Source organism: Pecten maximus, chromosome 1, assembly GCF_902652985.1.
Source record: "Pecten maximus chromosome 1, xPecMax1.1, whole genome shotgun sequence".
NCBI lineage: Eukaryota > Metazoa > Mollusca > Bivalvia > Pectinida > Pectinidae > Pecten > Pecten maximus.
The window spans coordinates 53,628,664-53,652,082 of NC_047015.1; the positions used below are offsets into that span (position 1 = coordinate 53,628,664).

At 35.7% G+C, this 23,419-nt stretch overlaps 1 protein-coding gene across 1 annotated transcript in view; it reads right to left on the bottom strand.

The window, feature by feature from the left end:
• LOC117337952 (cadherin-23-like) overlaps window positions 1–23,419 on the bottom strand; it is a 184,808-nt gene that overhangs the window by 38,395 nt on the left and 122,994 nt on the right. Inside the window, 8 exon segments of the mRNA XM_033899111.1 lie at window positions 326–410; window positions 1,469–1,594; window positions 3,428–3,547; window positions 4,283–4,294; window positions 4,972–5,058; window positions 7,373–7,462; window positions 18,962–19,027; window positions 20,212–20,384. Of these exon segments, the coding sequence (XP_033755002.1) occupies window positions 326–410; window positions 1,469–1,594; window positions 3,428–3,547; window positions 4,283–4,294; window positions 4,972–5,058; window positions 7,373–7,462; window positions 18,962–19,027; window positions 20,212–20,384 (759 nt within the window).

Sequence of the window (23,419 nt, forward strand, 5' to 3'; positions counted from 1 at the left end):
AAATTTTGACTTAGCCGTAACCTTCAACATGGATTAAAGTGTCCTCGGTAATAATCTGATCATGGATGTTAATACTTATCCTATGGCTATTTATAGTATCCAGATTCTTATCCTATGGCCAAATATTGTGTCCGGATACTAATCCTATGGCCTGTTTTAGTATCCGGGTACTTATCGTGTGGGAATACAACCCCCACACGACACCGGGGCAGCAATCAATCTGAGCATGGATTCAAGAGGTTCCAATCTACACAGGTTACATATTAGACAGGTAAAGTCGGACAAATTTTGATGTCAGTACCAGGGAAAGTTTCAAGGTACTTGCCATCAAGGAAGCTGTAACTTAGGCTGTTTCTGATCCGCTCATCACGATCCCCATCAAGCGCTGTCACTTGCAAAACCTGTTCACCCTGAAAAATTAACACACATTTAAGGCTATATGCTATTCATTATGATGACATCAATAACCTCCATTTCAAAAGAGTTCATAAGGAGAAATATGTAATTTGACCATGGTAAATAATGAAAGAGTTTAAAAGTGAACAAAAATATGTAGTTCAAAACAAAAATTACCTAAGTTAATTAACTTTTTTTTTGGTTTGATATAAAAGGTAGCATACACCCTTAACTATAACAATCATATGAATTTATTTCTGTTATAAAAGTTAATGATATAATATATAAGGTAGCATATACCCTTATATAATAATAGGGTACTGAAAATCAAATATAGTGTGAATAAGGTAGCATATCTTGTAAACAAATTATTTTCATCAGAAAAAAAGAGCAACTGATATGTCTAAACAATGTATGCTGATTCCCAAGAACCATGAATCCTCAATTGAGAACCCCATAATGTTATTTCTTAATTAAAAGTGCAATTAATATGATAGAGGAAATAATGACATCACATCAATAACATAATTAATTCAAATGGGAAATTCTATTAAAGTTCACAGGGATCAAACTTGTTAAAAACACTAAAATGACTGCTGATTAATCAAAAGACCAAAAATCAAGACATTTGGCTGGTAGATAATTTAACTCCATACAATGTTTGTAGAAGAAAATGACCTTGACCCATATTCAAGGTCACAGAGGTCGAATTTTTCAAACACTCAAACAACTTTTATCATTTACCAAAAACGGCGTTAGCTATGATATGATGACGAAAATATTCTTAAATTGATGAAATTGATATAATCATATACTAAGCCTACGTCAGATTAAACTCCAACGATTCACCAGTAAGTGTTTTTTTTTTTGTCCAAGTCAAGGAATTGCCAGGTCATGGACAGACATGTCTGGAATATAAGATTGGTCATGACAAAATGATAAGGGCCAATTAAATTGGGCAGACTTATAAACACACAGGTTGTCGCACCCAGGCACATCAACGAGTATGTTAGGTCACTAGAGAGCTCCCCTGAAAACCTGGGGATCAGGTTATGTGTGGCCGATTCCTCACCTTTGCGGCATTCTCCATCATGCTCACACTGTAGGGCAAGTTGAAGAAGGACGGTGGAGTGTCTTGCACGTCTACGATGGTCACTACAAAGTCTGCGTTGTCCTTACATGGTTTTCCCAGCCCGTCCTAATAAAACACAAAAGGAAGGTCAACATAGGTCATCCATAGATCGTATGGTCTGTTGCACTGGAAACAAGATACATGTGTATTTATATATATAAGAAAAAGTTTGACTTTTCTCACTGTCTGATTAAGAAATATAAAAAAAAAAAACAAGCAATGATATTCTCAGTATTTACATCTTTAGACGCTTAACTACAATTTCACAGATACCATAACAATGCATGGTGATGTCATAGATTTTAACCCCTCCCCCCCCCCCCCCCCCCCCCCCTTTTCAATATATACATGTATATTTTTAAATAAACTTTGATATAATTATATTGCAAGCAGAAGTTAATTGAAATAAAATAATAAAAAAAAAAATGATTTCTTTCATTTACCAAAAAAATTTTGAGAAATGAATGCTCTCATACATTTACCAAAATAAAATCTAAGATATGAATGTTTTCTTACATTTCATTTATACACTTTCTCAATTAAGGTTTAATTGCTATGAAAACTTACTACATGTATCTTCTTATAAACTCCCTCCCCTGTGTAGTTAAGCATCAAAATGTATCACATTTATCCTCAAATAAGCCTCTTTCCAAGTGTAAAATTATAGTATCACATTTATCCTCAAATAAGCCTCTTTCCAAGTGTAAAATTATAGTATCACATTTATCCTCAAATAAGCCTCTTTCCAAGTGTAAAATTATAGTGCCGTATTTATCCTCAAATAAGCCTTCTCCCAAGTGTGAAATTATAGTGCCGTATTTATCCTCAAATAAGCCTCCTCCACAGTGTAAAAGTTTCGTTAGTACTCTCTTTATCTTCAAATAAGCTCACTCCCCTTGGGGAAACTTCACTGTATTTAGCCTCAAATAAGTCTCCTTCCGAGTGCAAAATAAAGTACCTTACTCATCCTCAAATAGGCCCTCTCCCCAGTGTAAAAATAGAGTACCGTACTCATCCTCAAATAGGCCCTCTCCCCAGTGTAAAAAATATAGTACCGTACGCATCCTCAAATAGGCCCTCTCCCCAGTGTGAAAATATAGTACCGTACTCATCCTCAAATAGGCCCTCTCCCCAGTGTAAAAATATAGTACCGTACTCATCCTCAAATAGGACCTCTCCCAAATGTAAAAATATAGTACCGTACTCATCCTCAAATAGGCCCTCTCCCCAGTGTGAAAATATAGTACCATACTCATCCTCAAATAGGCCCTCTCCCCAGTGTGAAAATATAGTACCATACTCATCCTCAAATAGGCCCTCTCCCCAGTGTAAAAATATAGTACCGTACTCATCCTCAAATAGGCCCTCTCCCCAGTGTGAAAATATAGTACCATACTCATCCTCAAATAGGCCCTCTCCCCAGTGTGAAAATATAGTACCATACTCATCCTCAAATAGGCCCTCTCCCCAGTGTGAAAATATCATACAGTACTCATCCTCAAATAGGCCCTCTCCCCAGTGTAAAAATAGAGTGCCGTATTCATCCTCAAATAGGCCCTCTCCCCAGTGTAAAAGTTTAATATCATGTAAGGGAAGAGGTTATTTATGAACTAATTTATTCATTTTTTTTTAATTGACGATTCTGTATAAATAATGGTGTGTTTTTTTGTGGGCATGGGCTTATTGACAGATAAATATGGTAATCGGATTCCAAACTCGAGAGCTTGATACCTTTGTTAAGCAGTGGTTCAACACCTAGTTTTTTCTGTAAATTTAAACCTGATTTTTCTGTTTTTTAAGCCAATTTTCTGGTATTTCACATTTGAGAATCTTTGTTCCTTAATGGACACTGAATACACAAATAGTCACTTAAACAAAAAAAAATTGTGTGAAACTTACAACAGCAGTGATGACAAATTCGTAAAAGTTGTGTTTTTCGTAGTCTAGTGGGCTATTTACGATGATTTCCCCGTTGTTTGGATCTATTCTGAATGCGTTTTTATACTCGCTGTCGGCTGCCTGTGACAAAAGAGGAGAAACCATAGTGTCAGTGATGTGGAAATCGGTGATAAAGTTAGAATTAATCTACTATTAGTTAGCCCCGACATTAACGCCAAGGTCACGTTCATTACCAACATATCAATCCATCCATTTTTGCCTTAATACTCTCTTACAGCTTTACAACATACCCCAATATAAAACATCCAGACGCAGATCAACAGAGATCAGAGAAAATGGGTCTTCTGAAATTCTGGCTTATTTCCAAAATTTTCCTTTTAGGTTTATAGCCATTAGCTTGTTGGTGTAAATTACGGAGCAATGTTTTTTATCATTGAATCACTTAAAAAATCTAAAATATAAAACTTGTGACTTTACGCATCTAGGACATAAAATAATGACAAATGGAGGCCCTGTGTTCAAAATAACTAATGGTATTTGCAAGCAATTTTTTTTCACTTGTTGCAACTAATAGGATTACAAAGCTAAAATAATAATTTTACATAGCTACAAGAAACAAAATTGCATTCAACTATTACCAATTTAAGTTCAAGCAAAATAAACTTATAATTATCAATGAAAATATAGTCAATAATGTTTTGCAGAAAAAATATTTCCTATGATAGAAAATTAATATCATCAACTAGCTTCATAAGAGAGTCTTTGGTTGCCCCAAAACAACTTAAACTTTCAATTTCATTTTTTTTTTTTTTTTTTGATGTAAGAATACTGGCAATAAACATAATATCAACTTACCTGTGCGACTGGCTGCAATTTAAGGATGTTCGTAATGTTAATAACACACAATAGAAAGCATTCTCAAATCACTGTTAAATCACAATCTGAAGCATAACATGCATTCTATTGATTAATGTATTGTAACAATTAAAATGTAAATTCTATCTAGATTAGTACAAATTAAGGGTGTATGGTACCTTTAAATATCATGAATTAAAATGACCTCCCTTGATTTATCAATCCATGAATACCAGACTGATTTAAATATATTATGTAAATTCATTATTTTTGGGTTTCTCAAAAAAGTGGAATTCTTTTGAAAAGACGATACACTGATGTCACAGTAAGGTAGCATACACCCTTAAAAGATTTTTTTCTTAATGCATCAATATATCACTTACAGCATCCATCTAATAAAGTCTATCTGACTGACTTTTACAGATTAATGTATTCTAAAAAAACACTAAATTCAGAACCATTAGTAATTTTTATTATCCATGCAAACAGGTATGACAAATGAAATTATTACATTGAAACAACATTCCATAACTTTGAACTTGGTTGGAGTGCTAGAAGGGCCACAGGGGGATCAAGATTACATGAAAAATAATTAAAACTGTCACAATTCATTTCTCATTTGTTAAATTAGTATTATCAAGCCAAACGAAATTCTTTGTCTCTGTTAGATATAAGAAATGATTACATACTGTCATGGAATAGCTAACTGTGCCCCCTGGTCCGTTGTCAGGGTCTGTTGCTGTTACCTTGGAGACCGTTACTCCAATAGTGGCATTCTGAAAATGTATAAATTTGTCAAATTATATTTTAAAGCTTTAATTCAATCATTAAAAACCATTGAAATTTGCTACATGTCTTATTTTTGACAGCCAACGAAACATCCAAACAAAATAATATGGACTAGCCCTATAAAAAAAAAAAATCCTTTCTGTGCTATCTAACCCGTCTTAATTGTTATTAATTTATAATTAATATCTCAATTGTTATTAATAATCTTTCTAATTATGTTTAATCTTCATTTTAGAATTCAGAATCTTCTGGTATTCCTTAAACTTTACAGAAATTTTAAATTAAGAATCAGTAATCACCATTATAATGACTCAATCTGAATGGTTAAATGCTTCCTTGCTAATAACTTGCTTAATCTAATATTCAAAATGAATTTTCTTTTTCAAATTATTTAAAGTAATTTATTGTGAAGTCAATCACTTTGTATAGTAACTCCACTCATGTCATTCTATTGAATTAAACTTTAAAGATATATAAAACTTTAATAAAACAGAAATTTATGGTATTAAATGTTGATTGTATCATGACAACAACACTTAATGACCGAAATATATCCACTTTTATTAAATGTCAAAGGTCGGAACATATGCACTCAGTGATCGGGAGTAAACGGTTTGAACATCGCTTAACACTATACAACAAAGAACTCCCACACAAGGGAATTAATTACCGATTTTGTCAGCTTGTCCTGACTTTGGGTTTTAATCCCATATTCCTGTGGGACTTCCGCCATATTTATTCGCCGTAGTTTTTCCCATAATTGGATATAACATGGCTGCTTTTGATATTGCGTCCAATTTATCATAGCGTTTCTCAGTCTAAGCCACTTTTTGAAATTCCTTTGGGATATTTCACTGTAATCTGTGCCAATTTGCTCCGATGTATCATTACAAATAATATTTGTCAATACGTTTGATCGTTATCTATGATCCTCTTTGAATTATCGTGATATCGGTATCATCTTTTCTGTACAAGCAGCTCTATTTGACAGCTACAAGGGAAAACCGATTTAAAGAAATTAATCATTGTCAATTATGTAGGTTTAAGATTCTCTTGTGGGTTTTGTGCCAGAGTGAAAATTTGGGTCGTTTGTAAACATAAAAGGTTATTTGGTTCACAGGTTCCAAATTCATCGACAAGCGAAGCTAACCTAAAACACAGAAGAACATGATCCCTTTTAGTTGTAGCCATTACAACCTTCCTAGGCGGCTAAATATTTTACTCAAAGCCATGGGTTTGATTTTGTATTGTTAAATGTCCCATCAACTGCTAAAGGTCATTTAAGGTTGGGTGTCCTGCTAGGTGTCTTCAGCAGTATGCTTCAGTGAGGTAGCACTATAAATCGGAAAAAGTTACGGACAATCACAAGGAGACTTAACACGAACATACCACAGCCTCCCAAAACACACATACACACTCACCACACCCATGCATATTGCACACACGAGAGGCCATCCTTTAATGACCTTAGCTGTTGATAGGAGGTTAAAGAAATAAAACCAAACCAAACCAAACCCCTGTGTGGAAGATGCAAGCATGTAGTGTAGGTATGTTTTGGGAGGCTGTGGTTGCATGGAACTGATGGCGATTTTATAGTGCTACCTCACTGAAGTATACTATCGGAGACGTCCAGACACCCCTTCCGGTCACATTATACTGACATTGGGCGCACCAGATGTCCCATTCCCAAAAATACTGAGTGTTAAGCAGGAGTAAAATCTAACACTTTTTATAGACTCTGGTATGTCTTGGCCAGGGGACAGAACCAAGAGCCTTCCTCAAAGGGGCAAATGCTCCTCTGATGGCAAAAAATGATGTAGTGTCAAGGGAGACATTAGAAAGAGCAAAGTTGCTAGAAAGAGGAAAAATGGCAAGATCCCAAATCTAGTTGCCTCTTATGGCCATGCAATGGAGGCAGCAGGTACAATTCCGATTCCCTACCAGCAGGGCAATATGGGTTGGATTGTATTAGACAATTAAAAGAATGACACAGTTGGCTTATTACAATGCATGCAGACATGGACTAGCTTTCACCTGACAAGCAGAGAATCTAGAGTCATGTTGCTTTTCCTTTTATTTTGGTGTCTTCTAATTGATGAATTTTTATTTCTAATCTTCACATATTCTACTTACTGGCGGAAAAATATATTTTTTGTGTTGTCTATTTTTTTTTTCTTTTTAATTGGTCAATACATAATGTAATCCTTTAAATGTATTGTAGACCTCCTAGACATGTTGTGTGTAGAACATTTGGACTCGGGCAAATGTAGCCAAATATGTCTAATTGTAGTTTTCACTTACCTCTGCTACAGATGCTTTGTATCGAAGGTTACTGAATTCCGGTACTTCATCATTTACATCTCTGATGAACAGAGTCACATATACAGGAATCTGTAAAAGACGAAAGAAAAATAAACTGAAATATTTATTGAATATAATTTAAGCTGATGACAGGTGTGCAACAAGTTTGTCTATTACAGATTTCTTTATTGGTTCAAGAATCTGTAAAAGATGAAAAGAAGTAATTTCAAGACAGTCTTATATAAATAGGACTTGTGAATGTGATCTGAATTCTATTTTAATACAGGTGTGCGTCAAGGCTGCCTTATATGGATTTCATTATTGGTTTAAGAAGTATGTTACATGATCTGAATTCTTTTTTTAATACAGGCTGTCTTTTAATGATTCCATCACTGGTTTACTATTTGTCATGCAAAATATTTATCTATTTGTTATTTAGTTAAAGATTGAATCTATTTTCTCACAAAAAAATAATAATTTTCTAAAATACTACATTGTCCTGACTAACACAGAACAGGAAGAATAGTGATTCGTTTTAGAACTGCATTTTCTGCAATCTGAATTAAAACCATCCGGAATATTGGTTTAGGCAAGCTTAAAATAACACACAAATTTGTTCAGAAGAATACAGAACATTTCAACAGATTTAATGTCTTCATTTTAGGTTCATTACAATCTCCCTTCAAAATATGGTTTAACAGTTTCAGGCAATATAAGAACTCGCCAAGTAAAATTGAAATTAGTAAAAAAAATGGTTTTTTTTTTGTTTTTTTTGTTGTTTTTTTTTGGGGGGGGGGGGGGGGGAATTTTGTATTTTTCTATTACAAGTAAAGAGGATTATTATTCTTATAATTTTTAGAAAGTGACAGAAAAATTACAACTGACATTGGAAAGGAAATGCTGGTTCTATTATAACTATTTGACTGACAATAAAGTTAAATGGTAATAACCATTTAAAAAAAAATTAGAATTCTTTAAATGAATTCCGTTGGGACAAACTGCAGTATTAATAAAACTATGGATATTTTACTCGGTAGAATTTTATAACTAAATCACTGCCTTAACGTTCAGACGGTTTGTCAGCAACTTAATCTACAAGGTGTTTTAAATCTGGTCTTTCTGACAATATGAAATCACTGAATCAACATCACCCAAACAGAACCAATCGATTTGAAAATTTGCTTTGTCAAATATTTGAATTTATGTTTTCTTTATAATGGTGAGTTGTGTTTGATTTAATTTGTATTTTAGAGTTATCTTATTTTTTCAAATCTCTACTGAGGGAAATTCATAAAAATTTCTACACAATAAATATGGTTTTTATACATTAATACAATTTTCGTATGGATAAAATTTTGGGTGCATCAAATTTCTAAGCAAAGTTCACAATATTAAAAAAAAAATGGCTGTTCCATACCGAGATGAATTGTGCTGTTTTGTTATGACTGCACAGAAACAAATCCAATCTAAGAGAAATATTTCAAATTTTTGTTAAATCTTGTTTTTCAGTTGTTATTATGTCGAAATTATTTTGCTGTTCATCAACGACCTCTTAATATCTCTTTATAACATTATAACAGTTTAACAAGTTTGATATTCGTGTAATAGAAGATGGAAATCTAATGGTTTAGACAGAGTTTTGAATCCATTACCTAAAATGCCCTAACCATGCAATTCTCAGTCCTCTATCATTAGGAGTTTGCAAAAGATGGCCATGCTCAGGGACCAGTTAATAACCTTTTCTTTTTATTCAGAATATAATTACAACAAAGGTAATGAGATCTAGTATGTCACCTTTCATGACATTTCTACAGAACACTTTTGTGTCAGCAATTGTCAATCTTCATAAGTATATATATATATATATAAACACTATTTTTTCCATCCCCCTTTGTCAGTACTTTTTCATCCCCCTTTGTAAGTACTTTTCCATCCCCCCTTTGTCAGTATTTTTCCACCCCCCTGTCAGTACTTTTCTACCCCCTTTGTAAGTACTTTTCCATCCCCCCTTTGTAAGTACTTTTCCATCCCCCTTTGTCAGTACTTTTCCATCCCCATTTGTCAGTACTTTTCCTATCCCTCCTTTGTAAGTACTTTTCCATCCCCCCTTTGTAAGTACTTTTCCATCCCCCTTTGTCAGTACTTTTCCATCCCCCTTTGTCAGTACTTTTCCTATCCCTCCTTGTCAGTACTTTTCCTATCCCTCCTTGTCAGTACTTTTCCATCCCCCCTTTGTAAGTACTTTTCCACCCCCCTTTGTAAGTACTTTTCCATCCCCCCACTTTGTCAGTACTTTTCCATCCTCCCTTTGTCAGTACTTTTCCATCCTCCTTTGTCAGTACTTTTCCATCCCCCCACTTTGTCAGTACTTTTCCATCCCCCCTTTGTCAGTACTTTTCAATCCTCCCTTTGTCAGTACTTTTCCATCCCCCCTTTGTAAGTACTTTTCCATCCTCCCTTTGTAAGTACTTTTCCATCCCCCCACTTTGTCAGTACTTTTCCATCCTCCCTTTGTAAGTACTTTTCCATCCCCCCACTTTGTCAGTACTTTTCCATTCCCCTTTGTCAGTACTTTTCCATCCCCCCTTTGTAAGTACTTTTCCATCCCCCCTTTGTCAGTACTTTTCCATCCCCCCTTTGTAAGTACTTTTCCATCCCCCCACTTTGTCAGTACTTTTCCATCCTCCTTTGTCAGTACTTTTCCATCCCCCCTTTGTAAGTACTTTTCCATCCCCCCTTTGTAAGTACTTTTCCATCACCCCTTTGTCAGTACTTTTCCATCCACTTTGTAAGTACTTTTCCATCCCCCCTTTGTCAGTACTTTTCCATCCCCCCCTTTGTCAGTACTTTTCCATCCCCCCTTTGTCAGTACTTTTCCATCCTCCTTTGTCAGTACTTTTCCATCCTCCTTGGTCAGTACTTTCCCACCCCCCTTTGTAAGTACTTTTCCATCCCCCCATTGTCAGTACTTTTCCATCACCCTTTGTCAGTACTTTTCCATCCCCCCTTTGTCAGTACTTTTCCATTCCCCTTTGTCAGTACTTTTCCATCCCCCTTTGTCAGTACTTTTCCATCCCCCTTTGTCAGTACTTTTCCATCCCCCCTTTGTCAGTACTTTCCCACCCCCCTTTGTAAGTACTTTTCCATCCCCCCTTTGTCAGTACTTTTCCATCCCCCCTTTGTCAGTACTTTTCCATCACCCCTTTGTCAGTACTTTTCCATCCCCCCTTTGTCAGTACTTTTCCATCACCCCTTTGTCAGTACTTTTCCATCCCCATTTGTCAGTACTTTTCCATCCCCCCTTTGTCAGTACTTTTTCATCACCCCTTTGTCAGTACTTTTCCATCCCCATTTGTCAGTACTTTTCCATCCCCCCTTTGTCAGTACTTTTTCATCCCCCCTTTGTCAGTACTTTTCCATCCCCCCCTTTGTAAGTACTTTTCCATCCCCCCTTTGTCAGTACTTTTCCATCCTCCTTGGTCAGTACTTTCCCACCCCCCTTTGTAAGTACTTTTCCATCCCCATTTGTCAGTACTTTTCCATTCCCCCTTTGTAAGTACTTTTTCATCCCCCTTTGTCAGTACTTTTCCATCCCCCCTTTGTCAGTACTTTTCCATCCTCCTTGGTCAGTATTTTTTTACCCCCTTTGTAGGTACTTTTCCATCCCCATTTGTCAGTACTTTTCCATCCCCCCTTTGTCAGTACTTTTCCATCCCCCCTTTGTCAGTACTTTTCCATCCCCCTTTGTCAGTATTTTTTTACCCCCTTTGTAGGTACTTTTCCATCCCCATTTGTCAGTACTTTTCCACCCCCCTTTGTCAGTACTTTTTCATCCCCCTTTGTCAGTACTTTTCCATCCCCCCTTTGTCAGTACTTTTCCATCCTCCTTGGTCAGTACTTTCCCACCCCCCTTTGTAAGTACTTTTCCATCCCCCCCTTTGTAAGTACTTTTCCATCCCCCCACTTTGTCAGTACTTTTCCATCCCCCCTTTGTCAGTACTTTTCCATCCTCCTTGGTCAGTACTTTCCCACCCCCCTTTGTAAGTACTTTTCCATCCCCCTTTGTCAGTACTTTTCAATCCTCCTTGGTCAGTACTTTTCCACCCCCCCTTTGTCAGTACTTTTCCATCCCCCTTTGTCAGTACTTTTCCATCCCCCTTTGTCAGTACTTTTCCATTCCCCTTTGTCAGTACTTTTCCATTCCCCTTTGTCAGTACTTTTCTACCCCCTTTTGTAAGTACTTTTCCATCCCCCACTTTGTCAGTACTTTTCCATCCCCCCTTTGTAAGTACTTTTCCACCCCCCTTTGTAAGTACTTTTCCATCCCCCACTTTGTAAGTACTTTTCCATCCCCCCTTTGTCAGTACTTTTCCATCCTCCTTGGTCAGTACTTTCCCACCCCCTTTGTAAGTACTTTTCCATCCCCCTTTGTCAGTACTTTTCAATCCTCCTTGGTCAGTACTTTTCCACCCCCCCCCCCCCCCCCCCACTTTGTCAGTACTTTTCCATCCCCCTTTGACAGTACTTTTCAATCCTCCTTTGTCAGTACTTTTCCATCCCCCCACTTTGTCAGTACTTTTCCATCACCCCTTTGTCAGTACTTTCTTTATCCTCCTTGGTCAGTACTTTTCCACCCCCCTTGGTCAGTACTTTTCCACCCCCCTTTGTCAGTACTTTTCCATCCCCCCTTGGTCAGTACTTTTCCATCCCCACTTTGTCAGTACTTTTCCATCCCCCCACTTTGTCAGTACTTTTCCATCCCCCCTTTGTCAGTACTTTTCCATCCCCCCACTTTGTAAGTACTTTTCCATCCCCTTTGTCAGTACTTTTCCATCACCCCTTTGTCAGTACTTTTCCATCACCCTTTGACAGTACTTTTTCATCCCCCCTTTGTCAGTACTTTTCCTTCCCCCTTCGTCAGTACTTTTCCATCCCCCCCTTTGTCAGTACTTTTCCACCCCCCACTTTGTCAGTACTTTTCCATCCCCATTTGTCAGTACTTTTCCATCCCCCCTTTGTCAGTACTTTTCCATCCCCCCTTTGTAAGTACTTTTCCATCCCCCTTTGTCAGTACTTTTCCATCCCCCCTTTGTCAGTACTTTTCCATTCCCCCTTTGTCAGTACTTTTCCATCACCCCTTTGTCAGTACTTTTCCATCACCCTTTGACAGTACTTTTTCATCCCCCCTTTGTCAGTAGTTTTCCTTCCCCCTTCGTCAGTACTTTTCCATCCCCCCTTTGTCAGTACTTTTCCACCCCCCACTTTGTCAGTACTTTTCCATCCCCATTTGTCAGTACTTTTCCATCCCCCTTTGTCAGTACTTTTCCATCCCCCTTTGTCAGTACTTTTCCATCCCCCCTTTGTCAGTACTTTTCCATTCCCCTTTGTCAGTACTTTTCCATCACCCCTTTGTCAGTACTTTTCCATCACCCTTTGACAGTACTTTTTCATCCCCCCTTTGTCAGTACTTTTCCTTCCCCCTTTGTAAGTACTTTTCCATCCCCCCTTTGTAAGTACTTTTCCACCCCCCACTTTGTCAGTACTTTTCCATCCCCATTTGTAAGTACTTTTCCATCCCCCCTTTGTAAGTACTTTTCCATCCTCCCTTTGTAAGTACTTTTCCATCCCCCTTTGTCAGTACTTTTCCATTCCCATTTGTCAGTACTTTTCTCTTCTCATCTTCAGTGTGATTGCTACCCTATTCTCAATGATGAACAATGACATTTATAACATTGATAATGATTTTTCAAAAGAAGAAAAATGTTTTTTAAAGAAATTAAACAGAAAATATTTTAGAAAGAAATTAAAAATTCCTAGTGTTAAATACTATTACTCAACAGTGATTATTCCCTAAACAACCATCCTTCTAGATCTGTCACATTTGTTTCACCTTACAGGTGCTAAATCACATGATATTGAAATGATCTGACAGATATTGATGGGAGAAATCCCAGAACTGTAGCTCTAACAACACCCTGATACAGGACCATAGGAGCTCTTTCCATAAATATTGTCTGATTTGAGAAACCTTTTATAAATCAAATACTTTTAGACTGATGAGGTGGACTTGGATTAAAATCAGTTAAAACCGATCACATACTTTAGTATTATTTTTAAATATCAAAGAATTAAGCCATCATGAAACACTGCCGCAATAGAAAAAAAATGTCATGGCAACTTGACATTATTTGAACTGGTCATTAATGCATTATAGGTATTCTGGTATTTACCTAATTTGATAGCACACTTTGATCATTTAAGAATGTATGCTATGTTACTGTGACAAAGAGACTTAAGGGTGTATACTATGTTACTATGACAAAGAGACTTAAGGATGTATGTTATGTTACTGTGACAAAGAGACTTAAGGATGTATGCTATGTTACTGTGACAAAGAGACTTAAGGGTGTATGCTATGTTACTGTGACAAAGAGACTTAAGGATGTATGCTATGTTACTGTGACAAAGAGACTTAAGGATGTATGCAATGTTACTGTGACAAAGAGACTTAAGGGTGTATGCTATGTTACTGTGACAAAGAGACTTAAGGATGTATGCTATGTTACTTTGACATGGAGACTTAAGGGTGTATGCTATGTTACTGTGACATGGAGACTTAAGGATACATGCTACCAAGCCAACAAGGTGAATAACTCTAGTAATAAGGTATAAATACAATGTCTTAGGTAGCATACAATCTTAATCAAAGTCAACTTCTTCATCAGGCTTATTTCATCATCCAAATTTTTCGTATGGATAGGAGGTGATGAATTTTCAAATTAATCTAACCTAAAGGATGGAATGCTGAAGAGCAGATGGAAGAATATTGATAGAGTGAGGGCACTTCTGAGGATAATACCATTCCTCCTGTAGTAAACCTGGATGAAATCCGAATGATACCACCTAAGGTTCCATCACTAAATAAGCATTTACAAAATACCATGTGAGGGAAAGTTCACAAAGCCGGCTGTAAATGTCCAGAATGTATTGCAAGAGAGACATTTCATTTAAAGGCCCTTGAAATATTCCAACATGAAAGCCCGGAAATTCACATTTAAGTGCCAGATTTTTGGTTGGCATGAGTGGATTGTAAAGATTTTGAAATGTTTCCTAACCTCAAAATATATTGAATTGTTGGCAGGCTTTAAAGAATCACGCTTGAAGGAATTCAACCCCCTGACAAAACAAAATATCAGAATTACTCAAGGCCATTGAGGATTGATTTGTATGCATAGGCTCCAATGTAAGGTAATAATTCACAGTTCATAGGCAGTATAATTCACCAGTAGAATAGAGGTCAGACAAAAAACAGGACGAACTCCACATAAAATCTCATGTTTCAGGCACAAACTTTTCCATAATGATTTGTGGGTAATTATGCCATTTTGTCTTAGAATGGGTCTTTAGTATCAAGAGTGAAATACACTGGTCATTTTGCTTCTCCCAGTGGACTCTTTCTAGTGAAACTAGGTCAGCTATATAGGTGTAGGTGTGAGCTACTAAAATCTCTAGTAATTTTTTATCACTTCTAGGTGACCTGATTAAAGCTACATATTCTTCTGTTCTCCTAGTTAAAGCTACAAGATCCTCAATTCTTGTGTTTAAAGCTACACAATCCTCAGTTCTTCTGTTTAAAGCTTACCTGTTCCACAATTCTCCTGGTTAAAAGCTATCTGATCCACAATTCTCCTGGTTAAAGCTACATGATCCACAATTCTCCAGGTTTAAAGCTATCTGATCTACAATTCTCCTGGTTAAAGCTACCTGATCCACAATTCTCCTTGTTAAAGCTACATGATCCTCAAGTCTCCTGGTTAAAGCTACCTAATCCACAATTCTCCTGGTTAAAAGCTATCTGATCCACAATTCTCCTGGTTAAAGCTACATGATCCACAATTCTCCAGGTTAAAGCTATCTGATCCACAATTCTCCAGGTTAAAGCTACATGATCCACAATTCTCCTGGTTAAAGCTACCGGATCATCCACAGTTCTCCTGGTTAAAGCTACATGATCCACAATTCTCCTGGTTAAAGCTACCTGTTCCACAATTCTCCTGGTTTAAGCTACCTGATCCTCAATTCTCCTGATTATTAAAACTACAATATCCCCAGTTCTCTTTGTTCATTTGTTCAAAGTTACATGCATGACCCTAAATGCAAATTCTAAGACTCTTTTCTTTTAAGATTATTCATCACAGATAAATCTTTTTATTTTGGTAATTTTTGCAAAAAATACTTGACACTGTAAAAGACAAAAACTGATTTTGAAACATTGCCAATTGTTTAAGCTGGAACTCATCAATATCATAACAAGTTTTTAAAATGTCTCAAATCTATCCAAAGTGTCCCATCAGATGTGGAGAGCTTAAGTCTATTACCATCATTAAACAAAACTTATAGTCTATAGACACCAGTATCACATACCAGCAAATTTGTGGTGCATTGTTAATCATATCTTAAGTGCTGAATAAATGCCTTTAATATCAGACTTGCTGGCTCCTTGTGTGAATGATTCAGAATTTAGTAACAGTAACATAGAAACAATACAAAAATACGTCGGACAACTCTTCCATTGTGTCAATTTCATGTGAGACAATATTTCCATTGTGTCAATTTCATGTCAGACAACACTTCAACTGTGTCAATTTCATGTCAAACAACACTTCCATTGTGTCAATTTCATGTCAAACAACACTTCCATTGTGTCAATTTCATGTCAAACAATACTTTCATGGTGTCAATTTCATGTCAAACAACACTTCCATTGTGTCAATTTCATGTCAAACAACACTTCCATTGTGTCAATTTCATGTCAAACAATACTTTCATGGTGTCAATTTCATGTCAAACAACACTTCCATTGTGTCAATTTCATGTCAAACAACACTTCCATTGTGTCAATTTCATGTCAAACAATACTTTCATGGTGTCAATTTCATGTCAAACAACACTTCCATTGTGTCAATTTCATATCAAACAACACTTCCATTGTGTCAATTTCATGTCAAACAATACTTTCATGGTGTCAATTTCATGTCAAACAACACTTCCATTGTGTCAATTTCATGTCAAACAACATTTCCACTGTGTCAATTTCATGTGAGACAACATTTCCACTGTGTCAATTTCATGTGAGACAACATTTCCACTGTGTCAATTTCATGTGAGACAACATTTCCACTGTGTCAATTTCATGTGAGACAACATTTTCCCCTGTGTCAATTTCATGTGAGACAACATTTCCACTGTGTCAATTTCATGTGAGACAACATTTCCACTGTGTCAATTTCATGTGAGACAACATTTCCATTGTGAAACTAGAACTTGATCTGTGTTGATCAACTTTGACCAACATAACTTGAAGCATGGCTGAGAAAAGTTCAGAAATCTGAGTGGATGGAGATGGACACACAAACAGACAGATGGATGGGGAGGAAACCTATAGTCTAAAACTAAAACAATATAGATCTAGCCCATGTATTGTTTTTTACAGAATTCTATATATAATCTTAATTTATGAAATTTTTATTGAATAAGCAAGATTTGATCGTTAATTAAGAAGAAAGTGTACAACCAAACTGGCACTGCTTCCGGACTTTTCTAAACGAAGTCCTCTAGAACCTTATAAGTTATAGTCAGGACCTGGAACAATACACAATACCATATTCAAATACACCAAAGCTTGGAAGTAAAACCTGACAGCTATAAACATGAATGAATTTATGATGGAAACATAACCATTACTTTTCTATAGGAACAAGGATATTCTGAAAATTATGATTTATTTTTGCCAAAATTCAAAATATTTTAAATTAATTAATCATATAAAAATGGAAGTTATTAATATGGTTTTGAACGTCCTTGGATTCATGCCGATTTTCTGAAAATAGTTTTTAAATTGTGCAGGCAGCTGGTTTTTCATGTTAAGAATTCGAGGACAAAATCGTATAATCAAATTGATTATTAAAAACATGGATCTTTTCCAATTGTTGTTCATTCCTAATAAGGTTAAGCATGTTCGAGTTCTGCAAAGAACAATGGAACCGGATTGATGCAAAGAGAAAAATCCTCCATCAATTTAACGACTACATATCACAAAGATATGAGATTCAGATCATTGTTCTAGGCAGTCTCCACAAAAATCTGGTTTAATCTAAGAAATTTGTAGACATTTGTGACTTATTGGATAACATACTTCCACACATATTTTAAAGATAACTTTTATTGAACCAATTCACTTCAAGTATTTTCGTTTGATACAAAACTGTGTGATCATGAATGGACTGAATGGAATGAAGCAGCCCTGAAACCTCTTCAAACTAATGTTGTTGTTTTTTTTTTCTTTTTTTTTTTTTAACTAATTAAAAAAATTTTCCTCTTTTTTTTTGATAAAAAATAATGAAAATGAAAGTGAGAGGTTGTAATGTCACAACTCGTAGGTGATTGCACTATGGCAGGCATAAACGCCTCCATGAAAATTAATATCATGATTTTTACAACATGTTTTTTGTAGTTCTGTTTTCACTACCTTGGCTCTTACTTTCAGAACATGACATTAATTTGATCCACATACATGGAGTTGTCAATGAATCAGAAGGTGCTTACTCTTCCAGAACACCTTGTCCAGTTTGAATGTGTACTTTTTTAATTGTTTTGTACATGATTCTGTCCTTCCTTCATGTTTTGATCTGGTTTGATTTACTTTGAGATAATTTAACTGCTTCATTTACAGCTTACAATTTCATTGTTTCTATTACAGTAAAAAAGTTATGCATAATTTTGTGAAGAAAGATATATTAAATAAATCTCGACATATTCAATGAGTATACGCACACAACACATCAGGTCTGAATTTAACTGACATGTGTAAAATATGAAAATAGCACAAAGAAATAAAAATCAAATCAGTATACCTATTTAAATATACAGCAATCTTAATTCTCTCTTTGATATTTGACACACAATTATTAAATCTTCAGAAAAGTGTGCATGATTTTAAATGTTGATCAAATCTGGGAGCATACACCAAAAAACAGTACAAACAAGTTTGAAATGTAAGTCCAAGGTGATATTATCATATCCTTACATATATTATATATCATTATATAATTTTTAGTATTATTAAATATAGTATATATTATTATATAAATTATTTTAAGTTTTACTTTATATCATCATTACATCTGCAAGTCTTATTGTCATCCTTAACCAGATCACCATGGAATTTAAGTCATCAATTTGGAATCATGGGTAATGAAAACCTAGAATCATGGGTAATATAAACTTGGAATCATGGGTAATCAAAACTATTCCAAATGAAAGCCTCTGCAATAAAACCCCTGTGTTATATGATCTCTGTTACTCTAATTACAGTTTAACAAGGAAAGTTTATACAAAATAGAGGGAGTAAAAAATGCTCTTTATTCTCGTACTATGGTACGTTTGGGAGTCGTTTACAGAACAGATGACCACCTGGTTTTATAAGTAAAGTGTTTTGGTGTGATGTTTGCTTTGTAAGCCAAAATGGCAGGTGGGAAAAAATTTGGATGTTGAAAGAGAAACATGCATAAAATAGAAAATAAAACTCACAGTGTTGTGCTCCTGTGGGGCCTGTCCATCTGCCACAGAGAAATACATCTTCCGTTCCGACGGTTCCTGTAAGATGATGTGTGGTCTTTTAGTGACAAATTCAACACCCAAATGGAAAATATCATTTAGGACATGTGAAACTATAAACAAGTATTAGTCAGGCATCAGCACCCAAATAGAGAAATATCAATTATCAGCTGTTTGCAATCTAATTATTTTTATGAATATGCAACAACTAAAGTGGGGAAAAATCAAATGAGATATGTTACTAATTTAATCATTTAACTGAAGCTGCAATCCAAATTAGCAAATATCAATTAAGAGATATAGTAATCAGATTTATTTCTTTGCAAATATTATCAACTCACCACAATGACCACAACTGGTCGACCATTGGACTAAAGCCAAGACAAACTTTAATGGTGTGGCATGAAATGATTAAGCATGAAATAATTTTTCTATTGCAAGGCATTACAGTTGATGGTCACTTCCTCTCAAACTCTTATTGACTACTTTGGCCTGTCTGTCTGAGAGTTTGTCAAGGTCAACGTGAGGGCAGTGTTCTGTAGTAATTAATGGGGCCAGTGGAAGGCCGTTTTACAGTGTAATCACACTGAAATGTCACACGATCCATAAGAGGAGTCCAACGCTTGACATCTGATCATAATATTTCGACAAGAGGCTATAAATCCGTGTCTAGGACCAGATCAGTGACGTAATAATGTCTAGATACAGGAACCAAATATCTTAAGTATTACAAGGATGGCGAAAGCGGATTAACTTTATTGTCCTTGATTTTCCAAACAACAGACAAGAAAGAATTTCTGCTGGGAGACCCACATCGGTTGCCTCATATAAATTGTCACTCAATTTTTTTCAAATTTTTTCCCAAAGTTTTGTTTCTGAAGCTGCTGGTGCAATGATAGACTTTGAGACTTTCTTCCCAAACCGGCTTTAGCTGATCATTTTATCATTCAGCATTTACGAAGATTGGTTAGTTATTTTGGGTTGTACAGTGTCTGTGTATGATGGGGCCATTGAGGGGTGAATTTATAGTGCTATCACCCTGAAATATATATCATCAGTTAAAGCAATGTATGGATAGTGGTTTAAAATCAAAATTTTAGATTTTTTTTTAAATACATATTTTCAGTTTATATACATGTATCTATTTATAAAATATCATTCAGTAAATGTCTATCAGGAGTATGATATTCTATTTATCAAAATGTATGTACAGAAGAACATACCCTGTCCCTGTCAAGGGGAGCAATAAGGATGATGTCTACGCTTCGCCCCACTGTACTCGCCCCACGGGCCTCGCTCAGACGCACGAGCTGTGACGTACTGGAATCTGTGATGTCAAACAAGATCTCGCTTGGTCCGTCGCTGTCGACAGCCGTCAGAGTCCCAATTGTTGTGTCTGAAATACAGGAAATAATCATCACATGATAGCTGTAATTATACACAATATTCCCTAATTATGATAAATCCCTGTTGCTACTCTTCGGATTGTGACTTCCTTGGTTTTCTGATTCCAGACATATGTGTCCAGATATCAATGCAATGGGTATCAGTGATATCTATTCCCATATACATGTATATCTCCCTTAATTTTCCTTTCTGTTTCATTTCCTCAATTCTGACAAAGTAACATGTTATTTGGTTAAAAAAAGCCTCTGTCTTCAAAGTCTAGTCATATTCATTACAGTTTAGTACCACGAAATATTTTATCAATGTCCAGTATTAAGCCTGTCCAAGACTTAAATAGTTGGAGATTATTGAGTGACCTAATCGGTAAATACTGCTGAAGAAATATCACAGGAAGGTATCCTGCGATGAAATCTAAAAATAGATCTGATATTGTTTACATTTCTAAACCAACGTTAACCTTAAAGGCAATTATACTTTAAAATCCCGTCAACTTCTCGTGGCATTTTTTTTATACATGAACTTCAACGCTTTAAAAGCTGTCACATCAGAAATGATATCGACTCTAAGTGGGCATGCCATGGTTGGAACTGATCCCAATTGTGAACTGAATTTGACCTTAATCTTTGCAATGACCTTGAAAATGTTGAATTAACTCTTCATGATCGAGACTGACTTGACCTTTCTGTACTTATTTACAATAAATTTAATTTAGAGTTTCAAACAAAGTGTTCTTCTGATAGCTATTATTATAGAAGTTAATTGAAAGTGTTTTATTATTTCCATGGATGCTTAAATCAATGAAAAGATCTTTTACAGATTTTAAATACACTGAATACGGCATTTAGAGAGCGAAAAAAAATCAACTGAAATCTGAAATAAAGAGGTTGCCTAAAAGGGATAAACAGTCTTTTTTTAACAAACTATGTAATCTAATTCATACCTGTATGTATATCAGAGATTTAAATTAACTTGTATTTGATTTCATGACAGGAAACCTAAGTGTGACGATCGAAGGCCAGTGCTTTTCAGTTTAAGATATGGTCCGAGCACATGAAGCCTTTCATCCGCACAGAAATTTACAACTGATCATTCAGTTAACACTGAGAAGTTGAATACATCGTGTAAGTTTCGTTGATACCATAAAGACCTGCGCGCTCATTGGCAGCAAGTTCATATAGTCGTCTGCTACACAACAATAATTCAGCAGCCGAAGAAGAAAAGCAGGAAGGTCTTGTGTAAAACTTTTGTAGCGTTATTGAATTTTACCCACAAATTCATGATAATAAAACACAGTTCGGACACATTAAAAAAGACACTTTGACATATAGCGCTGTATGTGTCCTTGAAGCTTACAAAGAGTGGTCAGAGCCGTATGGTATATGTTCTGTCCAGTCCTGTGTCTACAGAAAGGGTTCCCAAAGGGTTAATCCTGAGCAAAATCTCCAGACAACAATGTCAACCATACAAGGCTTCTGACTTCATGCCACAGCCGAAAAAAAACAAAAGAAAAAAAAAGTCTGATTGACAGACGTAACCTAGTATGATATTCATCAAATGTTGGATTATGTCGGGAAAATTTATATAAAACACCACCTTACATAGACATGCATATGGATTTCAACAAACACAGCCATCTCTGCCAGCATAATGGCTTACTGACAACGTGGGAGTCTGACAAGACATCAACTCGCCTTTAAACTAGCTTGGAATTTTCATTTTTTTCGATCAATTCTTTAACAAATTTTTCCTTGCTGTAATCAACTATCCGGCGAGCTAATCAGGATAAATTTGTATTACCCAAAACATGGCAATAAAAAGCAAAACAAGATGTCCGCTGTATCTATTAAATTGCTGAAGAACAAATGAAGTGCATTTGAGTATTTTTTAAACAAAACTCTATCTGTAAATCGATCTTCTGCCGTGAAAATTGCCAAGCAGGGCATGGTAACATTGTTGAGTTTCGATGTAATAACCGATGTAGAAAGCCAATAAAGATGGCAATTTAGCCCATTCAGCATGGAATGCAGGAAATGCTTACAAATTAATCCCCAGCGCTCTACCTTTATCCAATAGACAGATGAAAAATGCAGTCGAGATTTCCAAACCACCATGTTTGGCATACAGTTAAAATCCCGACAACATGATGTTTGCATCTATATTAAACCCTGAATATTCCGTCAACAGAAAAACCTGTTTAAAGGGACTTGCTACGGGAGAGAGCAAGAATGGTCCTTATACACAGGTTTTCTGGACAGAAGACAGGATGTTTATATTGAAGGGTATACATGTGATCTTTATAAACAGGGTGGTCTAAATAAACAGGTGGTCTTAATAGACAGGTTTTATTGTATGAAGATATATAAAGGCTCAATTTTAGAAGGATATTTTTTATTGAAATGTCACAGGTTTTCAGGGAATCTCCTCTATACAAGGCAATAAGTAAGAGCAACTCTGTCAATTTTCAAAAATAAAAAAATAAAAAAATTTCATCACAAAAATGCACTTTCTCCAACAAAATTGATATAACATATCATTAGCAAGAACTTTCCAAATTTCCAAATGGCTGAAATTATCTTGAAACCTGTGAAATTTTCACATTCTTTAGTCCGATCCTTCAACTTTACAACCAGAAAGTAAAATGGCTTCAACTTTAAATTTGTAGTTTAAACCATTAACGGGATGTGACAGCCTTTTTATCACTTCCCTTTCTCTCTGGAGTTGGCTTAAAAGATAAAAACACTAAACGAAGCAACGCTGTCATATCAGTAACTCATGCTGCTGAACAAGATGGCCGCTCAAGTAACTGCAGATGTGGCAGGAAATTAGTTGTCCCCAAAAAAAAGTTGTGGAAAACCGCAGTTATATTGATATCTATTGGTTTTAAACAACCAGTCCTTTACTTGGTGCAAATTCTTTAAACTGCGGAGGAGTTCTAATTTATATTTTGATCTATGACGGTATTTCCCCCAACGTAGCTTTCGGTACAGTGCTGTAATTATTTATCGACTTAATAAACATTAAAAT